The sequence below is a fragment of the Rattus norvegicus genome, chromosome 4 (assembly GCF_021556685.1).
Source record: "Rattus norvegicus strain SHRSP/BbbUtx chromosome 4, alternate assembly SHRSP_T2T, whole genome shotgun sequence".
Lineage (NCBI taxonomy): Eukaryota > Metazoa > Chordata > Mammalia > Rodentia > Muridae > Rattus > Rattus norvegicus.
The window spans coordinates 117,022,927-117,035,815 of NC_141537.1; the positions used below are offsets into that span (position 1 = coordinate 117,022,927).

The 12,889-nt window shown below is 47.8% G+C and overlaps 1 protein-coding gene across 14 annotated transcripts in view; it reads left to right on the forward strand.

The window, feature by feature from the left end:
* Positions 1 to 12,889, forward strand: part of Slc4a5 (solute carrier family 4 member 5) — a 100,453-nt gene that overhangs the window by 58,542 nt on the left and 29,022 nt on the right. For all 14 annotated transcript variants that reach the window (XM_087656678.1, XM_087656668.1, XM_087656672.1 and 11 more), the window contains 7 exon segments: positions 639 to 726; positions 2,324 to 2,478; positions 3,189 to 3,377; positions 5,486 to 5,660; positions 6,412 to 6,545; positions 7,619 to 7,890; positions 12,035 to 12,093. In XM_087656678.1, the coding sequence (XP_087512804.1) occupies positions 639 to 726; positions 2,324 to 2,478; positions 3,189 to 3,377; positions 5,486 to 5,660; positions 6,412 to 6,545; positions 7,619 to 7,890; positions 12,035 to 12,093 (1,072 nt within the window).

Here is a 12,889-nt window from a genome sequence, read left to right on the forward strand (position 1 = left end):
TTCATGTTTGTCGTTGTGTGTGTGTTGTGGCATGTGTGCACATACATAGACACACAGGAAATAGCTAAGTAAATGTAAAAAGAAGAGCCAGATATTGTGGGAGTGACCTGTAATCCCAGCACTTGGGCGGGAGAGGTGGGAGGATCAGGAGGTCAGAATCACCCTTGACAACATAAAACATTTGAGCTTGAGTTTTATGAGGCCATGTCTTTAAAACAAACAAAACAGAAGTAATAATAAACAAGTATAATAATAAAAAAGTCAATAATAATAATAATAACAATAACAATAATAATGTAATAGGAGATGGAAAGATGACTCAGTGACTAATGGTACTCTCTGTTCTTGTAGAGGACCGGAGCTCAGTTCCAGCATCCAGGTTAGGTGGCTCATAATCACTTGCAACTTCAGTTCATGGGATCCAGTGCCCTCTTCTGGCCTCCTTAGGCATTGCACCCATGTGCACATACCTCCATACAGACATACACATAATTACTAATACTAATGACGGTGATTTTTAAACCATTCAAAGGAAAGAGGTTGAGAGGTTAATAATGGATCCATTGAAGGGCCAAGAATTCTTCTCACCTGTTTCTAATTTTTCCCTCTTTGTTTCTCTTCTCCCTCCATCTTTGTAGATTTCTGTTCATACTTCTAGGACCTTCTGGAAGAGCAAAGTCCTACAATGAGATTGGCCGAGCCATTGCAACCCTCATGGTGGATGATGTAAGTGGAAATGTGAGGCACCCACTCCTTTCTGAGTGCTAATGGCTCTGCACTGGCACAGCCATCCCCACTCTGTCATCACTAATCATCTCACAAGCGCATCTGAACCCCTGCTGTGCACCGGGCCTGAGGATTATGAGATTCAGAGAGTAGGACCAGACTCTCTCATTTAGGGGCACTATTCAGGGAGAGGGACAGATCTGCAATAATGAGATAATAAAAAATAAAATTAACCATGTGCTTGCTATCTGCCTGGGAAACCAAGGCAGGCTCTGCAGATAAAATACTCAGGGTGAACAGGAGGCGGGTAAATTAGCATGGCCTTGAGATGCTAGACTTCCGGAAGCTAATGGAAGTGCAGTAGGGTAAGTTCAATGTAAGAGCTCCCCCAAGGCAAGAGCGGTGACTTGAGCCGGAGACTATATATACCCTGGGACAAGAGCCTAAAGGTCCTGTTCTGTCCCCAGAGTGTTGGGGAGCTGGAGGCCCTTAAACACATGCATAACCCCACCAAATCTGTAAGTCTTTTTGTAACCTGACCCCCTCCAGGGCGGAAGTGTGGGCAACAATGAATGAATTTGAAAATTGGAATCAAACTGGGCCTGTAGAGATTTTCTTGTGTGCTTGCTCTATGCAAAACAGAAAGAAAGAGAGTGCAGAGGTCTTAGCTGAGGTCGGCGTCTAGGCTGAGTGTGTCCAGGTTCTTTGGCTCTTATGCAAAGACTTGATCTAAAACCATCCAAAGATTTGCAGAAACAGTAGGGGGACTTGACTCAAAGCAAAGAGACAGAAAAGGTCAGGTACAGTAAGAGAGACTGGGCCACATGAGTGAGGGTACTCAGGGACCCCAGTTATTGTTTGGGGTTTGTTTTTACAGCGTTCAAGAGAAGAGGAGTGTTAGTTTGGGTGGTTCTTTAAGTGACAGACTGAATTATATAACCATCTTTCTGTCATGAATGCCCCTTCCCATAACACGTCTGATTTTGATCGCAAATGCACCTAATTTTGTATAGGAATAAGAAGCTCGACCTACTACACAAACCTAGCCCAGGAGCTTCCTACTTTCTTATACAGACACAAGGAGAACATCATTGGATAGAATCTATCTATGTTGGATGGTTGTTAAGGAAAGGAGACAGTTCCACTGTTCAGAGTGGAATGTGTGTACAGCTCAGTGCAGATGGGGGCCCTAGGTTGCTAATAAATTGCTAGGTACACGTGCAGAAAGGCATATGTGTGCATAGTACAGTATAAAGTTCCTAGGCTGCCAAATGCTCCATTGGAAGAGGTGAGGGTACATAGTTCAAATCAAGAGGAGTCCCAGGTTGGTAAGCTATTCCCTATGCTTGCTTGTCTCTAATGTGTCACAGAAGCTTGGGTTTCAGATCTCAGATGACTACCGGCTCTTGGAACTGGTTCTTTCCATTGTTCCCTATTTCCCTTACTGTCCTTTGTCCTTATCCACACACTGAAACCAAGTTGGCATCCTGAGAAATGGCTAGAATTGATCCCTTTAAAAATAGCTGTGATATGCTCACTCCTAGGAGGGAAGAGCTGAGCCCTCTTCTCTTTTCCATCCCTCCCCATTCCTCACCAGCTCTTCAGCGATGTGGCTTATAAAGCACGGAATCGAGAAGATCTGATCGCAGGAGTTGATGAATTTCTAGATGAGGTCATTGTCCTTCCCCCTGGAGAGTGGGATCCAAACATCAGAATTGAGCCGCCCAAGAAAGTTCCCTCAGCCGACAAGAGGTGTGTGTTAGGGATAAGAACAACAGAGGGGGGGTTGGGGATTTAGCTCAGTGGTAGAGCGCTAGAAAGTGCAAGGGCCTGGGTTCGGTCCTCAGCTCCGAAAGAAAAAAAAAAGAAGAAGAACAACATCGTCGGTATTTTCTTCTTGTTGTAGCAAATCAGAAGCCAACATGGCCACTTATGAACAGCTCTAAAGTCGGGGGTGGGAGTGTGGATGTGGGGATGGGCTGCGTAGGGGGAGCTGTATTACTGAATCATTTTCTGTCGTTGTGTGATATGTGCACGTGTGTGTTCCTGTCTGAATATGTGGGGGTGCATATGTGGAGGCCTGAGGGTGATACTAGAGAATTTTTCTTCATTTTTGGGCTCTTCTCCTTATTCATTGAGGCAGAATCTCTCCATGAACCCGGTGCCGACAGATTTGACTAGTCTTGTCCTAGCTTGTTCTGGGGTTCCCCAGTGTTAGAATTTCGAGTGACTGACTGCCTTGCCTACCTGATCATCATATGGCTTTTGGGAATCCCAACTTTGTCCTCTTGTTCCTGTGGCAAATGCTGTAAAGGCTGAGCTCCCACCCCCACCCCTATCTTCATTTCCCCTGATTTTTAAGATAGTTTTTTTTTCTTTGAAGGTTAAGGGGATAGTCCTGAGGGGCTGTGCCCTTCCTAGCGTTGAGAGCTGTGCTCTGCCCCATCCGCCTTCTCTTTCAGGAAATCTGTGTTCTCTCTGGCAGAGCTGGGCCAGATGAATGGCTCTGTGGGCAGAAGCGGAGCCTCGGCCGGAGGAGGCGGCAGTGGCGGAGGGGCTGGAGGCAGCGGGGCCGGCGGAGGAGGCAGTGGCAACGAGGCTGAGATGCCAGCTATGCATGAAATTGGGGAGGAGCTGATCTGGACCGGAAGGTGCCCGCTCCACACCTGGCAGAGAGTCTGCTGTCTTTAACCCTCTGTTCTTCCGGTCCTTTTAGCTACCCTGGAGCCGCTGTGTGCCGCGCTCCCTAGGAACGGGGTCTGACCACCGCAGTCGTTCCGCACTCTAGTGAATCTTGTGGATCTTATAGAATCGTGTGGGGTGAGATCAACAGAAGGATCCCACCCATGAGGAAGGAACGGAAACTTTTCTCTAGACATTCTTTAGTAATTGTATCCTATAGCGGCAGAAACAATGTACCACAAGCAAAGTAGTGTAAAACTGCTGAAATCCATTTTCACACTGGTGTGAGATCAGAAGGTTGAAATTGAGATGTCACAGGGAGGAGGGCCATGATGGATCCTACCTGTAATTCCCAGCACTGGGAAGACTGAGGCAGGAGAGTTGCTGCGAGTTCCATGCCAGGCTGCGTTATATAGTGTGAGGCGATATTTCAACCCTGCTCCTTAAATAAAGATGCCAACAGTGCACCACTGCCTTTGAGCCTCTAGGAACTTCCTTCTCCTCCTTGAAAGACAGCCCAGAGTCTCGTGACTTTTTGGTTCTTTTTTTTCAGAGCTGGGGACCGAACCCAGGGCCTTGCGCTTCCTAGGCAAGCGCTCTACCACTGAGCTAAATCCCCAACCCCCCTTTTTTTTTTAAAAGATTCATTCATTTATTATATATAAGTACACTGTAGCTGTCTTCAGACACACCAGAAGAGGGCATCAGATCTCTTTACAGATGGTTGTGAGCCACCATGTGGTTGCTGGGAATTGAACTCAGGACCTCTGGAAGAGCAGTCGGGTGCTCTTAACCTCTGAGCCATCTCTCAGCACCCCTCGTGACACTCCTTAATTTGGCTGCTGCAACACCTCCGTTTGTGTCTGTGTAGTCACAGGGCCCTGTCCCTGTGTGTATATCTTTGGGTAGCATTGCCCTGTTTCTATAAGGGCTGGATCAAAGCCATTCTTAGGGACGTCACTGTAAATTACATCCTGCCTCCCGCCTTTTGTGGTCGCCTAACCCAGACTGACATCAAGGTTGCTATAGCAAAGGGTGACTTCAAACTGATGATGCCTCTGCTCCTTCCTCTCCAGCTCTGAATTCACAGGCACCACCATGCTTGGTTTATAAACTGGTGCTTCATGCATACTAGGCAAACATTTCACCAACTGAGCTTCATTCCCAACACAAAGACTTTCTAAGTAAAATCATATTCACAAATACCAAGGGTTGGAGATTTAATGTATCTTCTTAAAAGATAAAAGATAAGGTTTTAAATCTTAAAACCTTAATGTTATTAAAAAGCTTCATTTTTCTATCCTTCTGGGGAACAAGAAAAAATTGTCCTGGCCTGAGTTCTCTGGCTGCTCCAGGAGTCATCCAGGTTGACCTAGGTTTAGGAAAATCCAGAGAAGTACAAGGCTCTGTGCAAGCAAAGTGGCTGAGAATGAAGCTATGTGCTGAGTCTTTCTAGTGCTGAGTCTTTCTCGCTGTGATAAGCAACTCTGACCAAAGCAACTGAGGGGAGAAAGGTTCAACATTTAGGTTACACCCCCTCATGCCGGGGAAGTCAGGAGCTGAAGGGAACTGGACACATTGTATCCACAGCCGAGACAAGAGAACAATAAATACTTGCTCATTCTAATCTCATTTTTTCCATTTTAATCTGTCCAGGGAGCAGCCTCACCCTTAGTCAAGATGGGTCTTCCCAATCAATTGACAAAGTCAGGATAACCTCCAACAGGCACATGCAGAGACCCATCTCTCAAATGATTGTAGATCCTGTGAAGTTGACAGTTACCACTAAGCATTTCATGTAACGTGGCTTGGGTTGGTCAAGGAAGGATGGAAACCCTCATAGTAGAATATTTCCATTAGAACTTCTGTCAGACAGTTTGTGTTCACCCTCCCTAGTGTGAATGGTGATGACTGCAAATTTTCAGGTCTACAAGAATCATGGCTGGTTCTGTGTTCTGGTAGAAAAACTATAACTCCATCTACCCCTAGCCCTCACCCCAGACTCCTTAGGGCCCAGGAGGCATCTGCCCCTCCTGGTGTCTGTGGAGGAAAGATGTCTTCTGCCTGTCTCAAGCAGGTTTTTTGGAGGACTGCGTCTGGATGTAAAGAGGAAGCTGCCCTGGTTCCCAAGTGACTTCTATGATGGCTTCCACATCCAGTCCATCTCTGCTGTCCTGTTCATCTACCTCGGCTGTATCACCAATGCTATCACCTTCGGTGGGCTTCTGGGGGATGCCACAGACAATTATCAGGTGAGTGTGAGCTGGGTGTACATGGTGAGAGTAAGGAGTTTCAGTTTGTAATCTCAACACCATGGTTGTGTCTACAGCCCCAAGTCTGGTCATCACTTACTGTAACTGTTTATTCCTCCAATAAAATAACAATTTTATGGATGACATAAATAGGCTGGACTTTTAGGGAGATCACTCACATTGATGTTTGCTACTTTCCCCACTGATATTTAATGAACTCTATCAGCATGTTAAGTTGGCTAATTATGACCTTGTTTATTTTATTTTTAATTTTAATTTTAATTTTATTTTTAAATTATTTTGTTATGTATGTGGGTGTTTCTGCTTGCATGTATATCTGTGTACTGTGTGTACCCCTGAAGGCTGGGAACCTGAGGCACACTGCACAGCCTGTAGGCAGCTCAACAGGCTGAAGACTTGTCCTTTCCAGGTGGTTCAATTGCTCTGAGCCTCTTCCAGACAGCTCAGTTTGTCTGAAACTATCTCTCAGCAGGCCTTATATTTATGTGTGTGGTGGGGGACTGACTAGTTTATCTTGTCAGCTTCAGGGACTTCCTGAGGCTGTTAAGTTGTTCATTTCCTGAATTTAAGGAGCATTCCTGTAGGATGGAAAGTTTCACTCCCTCTTCTCACATAAAGATGCCATGTCCTAATGAGCTTCCCTCCAAGATAGAAGGTTTCAATCTCAGAGGAAACTGCTGTACAACAGTCTCTTCTGTGTGCCTGAGCCGCCTGCTCTTTCACACAACAGGGAGTAATGGAGAGCTTCCTGGGCACTGCCATGGCTGGCAGCTTGTTCTGCCTCTTCTCGGGGCAGCCTCTCATCATCCTCAGCAGCACAGGACCCATCCTCATCTTTGAAAAGCTCCTCTTTGACTTCAGCAAGTAGGTACCCCATGGTGGGCTCCATGACTACTCCTGCAACTGAGGCACTCAGCCAAGCCAGGGTGGAAGGATGGGCCCATGCTGAGGGGGCGTGAGGGGTAGGAGGATGGAGCAGACTTGTGAGCAGACCCCATAGGCATGCTGAACTGTGGTGGTTGGTGGTTCTTTCTGACTCCTGTAAGCCGCCTGCCTGCCTTGAAGTCCTCTGAGTGCAAATGAGTGCATAGGGAGCAAGCCAAGCCCTACCATTGCTCACCGGAAAGTCTGTGTCATACAGGAAGAGCCTGGCAGGAGCTCACAAGCCCACAGTTGTCTCCCAGCACCACAGGCTCAGTTGCCTTATGGGTTTGTAATGGATCAACCTAAGGCTGCTCCAGTCTGCTCATCTCAAATTACCTACTGAGCGCCTTCTGACAGTGAGGTCCTTTCTTACAATTCCAAAGTTCAGACATCCCAGAGCTGGTGAGGTTGCTCAGTCAGTAAATTGTTTGCCCTGTGAGTCTGAGAACCCAAGTTCAATGCCCAGAACTCAACTATATGTAAAATCAGGGTAGCACATGCGTGTAATCCTGGTGCTTGGGAGGTGGAGAAGGGTGGATTCCTAGTCTACCTGGAGGTTTCTACACACATACATAAATCCACAAATACACATGTGCGTGCATGCTACCAGCCCTGCCCAGGTTCCCTCATACATGTGGATGAAACGCACACACACATACAGAGAGACAGAGACAGAGAGAGAGAGAGAGACAGAAAGACAGAGAGAGACAGAGAGACGGAGAGAAACATAGAGAGACAGAGACAGAGAGTCAGAGAGAGACAGAGACAGAGAGTCAGAGAGAGAGACAGAGATAAAGACAAAGAGACAGAGACAAAAGACAGAGAGAGACAGAGAGAGAGAGACAGAGAGAGAGAGAGAGAGAGGAGAGAGAAATAGAGATTGAGATATTACAGCCATCTCAGGAAGTGTCCTTGTCCTGTCCTTTGGTGGGCACCTTGCTGGGGTATGAGCCACTCATGGTGGGCCCTGGGAGTCAAGCCCAGAGGGTCCCTCACTTCCCTCTGCCATCCAGGGCCAATGGCCTGGACTACATGGAGTTCCGCCTCTGGATTGGTCTTCACTCAGCCATCCAATGCCTTATCCTGGTGGCCACAGATGCCAGCTTTATCATCAAGTATATCACCCGCTTCACCGAAGAGGGCTTCTCCACCCTCATCAGTTTCATCTTCATCTACGACGCCATCAAAAAGATGATTGGTGCCTTCAAATACTATCCCATTAACACGGACTTCAAGCCCGACTCCATCACCACCTACAAATGCGAGTGCGTCGCTCCTGACACAGGTAGTCCCCGAAGGGTCCCCAGCCACCCTCCCACTCCTTCCATCGCAGCTCCCAGCGCAGGAGAGGAGCTCATTTGGACGGGTTCCATAGCCTGGTGCTCACTATTCCAAGGGAGCAAATGCTGGGTCTTTGTTTCTTTACTGAAGCAGGGTCTGTCTGTGTAACCCAGACTAGCTTTGGGATTCACAATGCTAATTGCAGGCTCTTGGAGCTAATTTTTGGAAAGAATCTGAGAGGTTGATAGTTCTAACCAAAGCCGCAACATGATTGTGGGGGGAAAAACATCCCGGGGTTGTAATCAGGAGGCCTCAGAGATACTTCCGGAAGGAGCAAGGCATGAGTGCAGCTTCTGAGGAAGATACACCTTGTTAGTAGCACAGCCCAAGTTAAGTGTGAGCTCGTGGCCCCTCACAGCGCCTGACAGCTTGCCTCGACATACCAAGACGGTCACAAGTCTTATAAAGTGAGACCACCCCAGAGGGAAAGTCACCCCTGCAGTCAGGGTGGAGGCCTGTTGGAGGAGTTGGGGAAGCTGGCATCATTCAGCCTCCTAGGTGTGTGAGCGGGTTGGGAGGACTGCCATGTCTCAAAGGACCATATCTACCCTCTGTGACCACAGAATGTGGAATGAGGAGAAGCTTCAAGAAGCCAGATACTGCTGGGTTGAGGGAGGAAATTAGAGTGAGGAGGGTAACGAGAGCTGCCAACTCCCTCCCTTGGTTGGGAACCGGTTGTTGGGCAGCCAGACACTCGTGTGCCAGTGGCATTTAAAGAACCCAGCACTGAGTGGGCTGGAGCAACCTGGCCAACAGGATAGCAAGTTCTCAGTGCCATTCATGTGTTTGCTGGAAGAAATCCTCACATGCAATGTGAAGGCCTCCTCAGAGCTGGGTCTCCAAGCCTCCATCACAGACATAGCCACGCCCCTAAGAGCTGTCAGCTGAATGAATCTGGGGGGCCTAGGGAGAGCAGATCAGGGCAGGAGACCTACCCACATATTCCAAGCACTGCTGTACTGGCCTAAAAGAAAACAAGCTGAGGTCAGGAGGTCACCCAAGACCACACTAAATCTCAGTTTCTCTGTGAGATGGGGATCAGTGCTTATCAGAGATTCCTGCAAGGTTTTCAGAAAAGTAGGATAGATAATAAGCAAATATTAGATTTTTTTCAGTCCCTTAGCTTGATGATGATGATGGCGGCGATGATGATGGTGATGGCAATGATGATGGTGATGGTGATGATGATGATGATGATGATGATAATGATGATGGTTGTGGTGGTGGTGATGGTGATGGTGATGATTGATGATGGTGGTGGTGGTGGTGGTGGTGGTGATGGTGATGGTGGTGATGGTGATGGTGATGATTGATGATGGTGGTGGTGATGATGATGATGGTGGTGATGATGATAGAATTGATCATGCCAGGTGTACTGGCAAATACTTCAAATCCCAGCACTTGAGAAACAGAGGAAAGTGGATCTTTGTGAGTTCAAGGCCAGCCTGTCTACAGTGAATTTCAGACCAGCCAAGGCTATGTACTAAGACCTTGCCTTAAAAAATATTGATCTTCCCTGAGTGAGGGGGGCACACGCCTTAAATCCTAGCCCTCAGGAGGCAGGGGAGGCAGATCTCTGTGAGTTTGAGGCCGGCCTGGTCTACAGAGTGAAGTGGGGGATCCTGTTTTTGCCTATGAGGTGGGTCCCACAGGCAGGATAGTGTTGGTCACACGCTATACTTGTGGCACTGATTTTGGTAACGAAGTCTATGCTTAACTCTTTTTTCTCTTTTTTTCTAGCGTTAGCTTTGAACTGTTTTGTTGAGCTTACAGGGGACACTCACCCTTCGTCCAGGCACTTGCTTTCTAAGGTAGTCTTACTAGGGGTCCTTTTGAGTCTTCTCGAGGGCGAATCTTCCCTCAGATAAAGCTTATTTTTACTACAGATGCTTCTCCGACTCCCAGTCCATGCACTGGGCCAGCCCTGCCTTGGACCTGCTTTCTAGAAGGTCTCTATTTAGAAAGAGCCCAGTTTTGGATCCTCTGAGGGCTTTGTCTTCTCTGTGAACCATCTGTTCACTGAAGGGCGCCCTACAAGCAGGCACTGCAGGAGCCGGCACAGTGAGCTTCAAGTGAGGCTGCCTGTCTCTGCACTACTTCCCGTGGCTCTTGCCCGAGGCCTGACTCTGAGTCATTTCATGCCTCTTAGAGCAAGGTCCCAAGCCTGGCTGTATCAGTACCAACTGCAAATTAATCAGAAAACAGGGTCATGACTCCAACCCCAGACCTGAGAAATCTAGAAACTCAGGGTTAGACTACAGGGTTGACTGTGTACAAAAGAACCTTTCAAGGATTCTGTTGCCCTCACTCCCCAAGTTTGGCAAATTTTGCTTTACTGAGCTGTGATTGGCTACTGACCCCAGCTATAATTAGCTACTGACCCCATAGAGAATAAATGTGCTGGTGTCAATGCAGGTCCACTCTGATTTGGATACCTTAGACTGCGAAGGTCTAGATGTTTAGCAGACTAGGGCAGTGGGGAACTAGAGGGCTTCTCTTCCCAGTTCGTGAGCCGCCTTCTGACTATCTGCTCCATTGCCCTAACTTTGCTGCACAGCACAGTCCAATGGTGGCACACCATCCTTCATTCGCGCTCTTTCCCGTTCTAGCTTGCTGGGGACACTCTCCTTTTCTATATAATTTTGTTTCCATGGTAACTGATTTGTATTCTGTTTATGGATGCTGCAAATGCTGATTTGGCTGCTCTCAACTTTAAGTGAGTACCACTCTGTGTATACTAGAATATTGTACAATATTTGACACTTGGGCCCTTTCTGGAATTTTCCATACTGTATTTCTTCCATCTCCTTTAGGGCTTCAGTTCTTGCTACAAAAGAATTGATAAGCCCAAGTAGAAGATACCAAGATGTCTGGCCTGAAAACACTGGGTGCTGGGGTACTCGAGCGGTGGAGAGGGTAGCCCCTCATGGTACTTCTTGCCTGGCTTACCTGTCCATAATATTGATTGGGCATCATGTTTCCTCATGAGGAGAGGCAATAGATCTCCTGGCTTCTTATATGTGATGCTTTCTTCAGGATGACCTTGGGGGTGTAATGCCCTTGGGACTGCTCTGCCCTGGGTCAACCCTGATCCACTTAGCCCAGGATTGATCAACTTCTATGATCATACCTAGTCTTGTGGGCAACTTGCTAGAGGCCAGGCAAAGACTCAGGATTAGGTTCTTTGTGTTGGGTGTCCATCCAAAGGTAGACAGCCAGCAGGAGCAAATGGGGCTTCTACAACACTCCAGACTATAGCACAAGCCCCCAAAGCACAGAGGAGCTACTTGGAGGAGGAAGGGAAGAAGCCAATCTCCCCACCATCCCCACCCATGCAGTCTAGAGGAGCAGATTAGGCAAGCAGTGCTCTTCCAAAGCCAGGTTTATGATGAGTGGCCACATCCCCTGGGGAGCCTGACCCTGTGTTAAGATGCTCCAGTTACATTTAGGGACACTGAGGTCAGGGAGAGGGGTTGCTTAGCAAGGGACACAGAGTGAACTACTGGTAGCAAGAAGCTCTTTCGGGCTTCTGATTCTCCTTCAGATGGAGGAGGGCGGAAAGAAGGGTCCATAGATGAAAACTGGGCAGGGATGAGAGGCTTAAAGTCTCTCTACCAGCATCCTGGTGTGGGATCATGGCTCCAAGTATAAGCTCTGAAACCTTAGGTAGCCTCAGTTATTTCAATCTGTAAAATGGGGATGCTTTGTGGACATTTTAGGAACTGAACAAATGAATACATTGTCAAGAGTTATGCACTGGCATAATGCATGACATGGAATTAGCTCTGGGAACAATTTTGAATGTTTGACAGCATGGACCACCTAGCACCCAGCAGGGACTAAGAACACGTACTCTTCACTGTCCAGCACCAGGTTGCTCACTTGCGTTGTTAGAAGTAGCTGTTGGTCCTCAGGATGAGGTCTTCTGCACTGACCCAGGTGCTCCCTGTGAGTCATGGGAGCAGAGCGGGAAGGTGAAGGCAGTAGGAGAGATCAGGAGGAGGTGGGAACAATGGGGGGCCCTTAGAGGCTGGAGGCTGTGCATCTGGAAACCACTGATCCCACCCCATCTTCTGTGTCTTCTCTAGTGAATACAACCACTGTCAACGACTCAGCCCTGCTGGTGCCAAACACCAACATGTCTGTGGTAAGCCCTTTCCTACCGGGTAGACTGATCATATGCTTTTGTGGTGGGGGGTCAGGAAGGGGTTGGGAGGTCAGTCCCAGGAGCATATGGGCTCTGAGAATGATGCTTTCAAGTTTGTAACTGAAAGCATTCTATTCTTTAGTATCTTCAGGCTGTGGCTTCTCTATGCAGATCAACATGTCCATAACCAGGGGAGGCCAGTGATAAGCAGAGGTACACACATACACAGGTCTCGGTTAGTTTCTGCCAGAGAACCTCCAGTCCATCCAACAGTGTGATCCCAGCACCCGAAGTTTATTACACTCCCCTTGCCCAATGAATTTAACCAGCCCTTTGCACTTAATAACCTCCAGGGACCCTAACTGCCCTGACTTCCTGAACCAGTGGGAAGTGTGGGCTGCAGGATGCAAAATTATAATCCAGGTAAAGGGCAGCATGTAGGCTTTGGGGCAGCCTTGTAAGCCGTGAGTGACCCTTGGGTTGCTTCAGTTCCCTTGCACAGGCAGCTAATGGCTTAATCCATATCTATCTCAACTGAATATTAATCAGAAATCTTCAAATATAAGACCGAGAAGAGCAGACTGAGGCAGCGTCTACTTCCCAGTGTCTATTATGTGTAAGGGACTAAGTGCTGGGGCCTGGGCTCCAGTGGACCAGATGGGATGCTTTGCTCTGTCTTTACATTGGCTTTTCAGTCCTTAATGATTCATAGCAGGGTGGTCTCAGGTTTCCAAGAGTGTGAGAACCAAAGCTGTGAGGCTTCCCCAGTCCCAGTCCCAGATTCCTTTCCATTCAC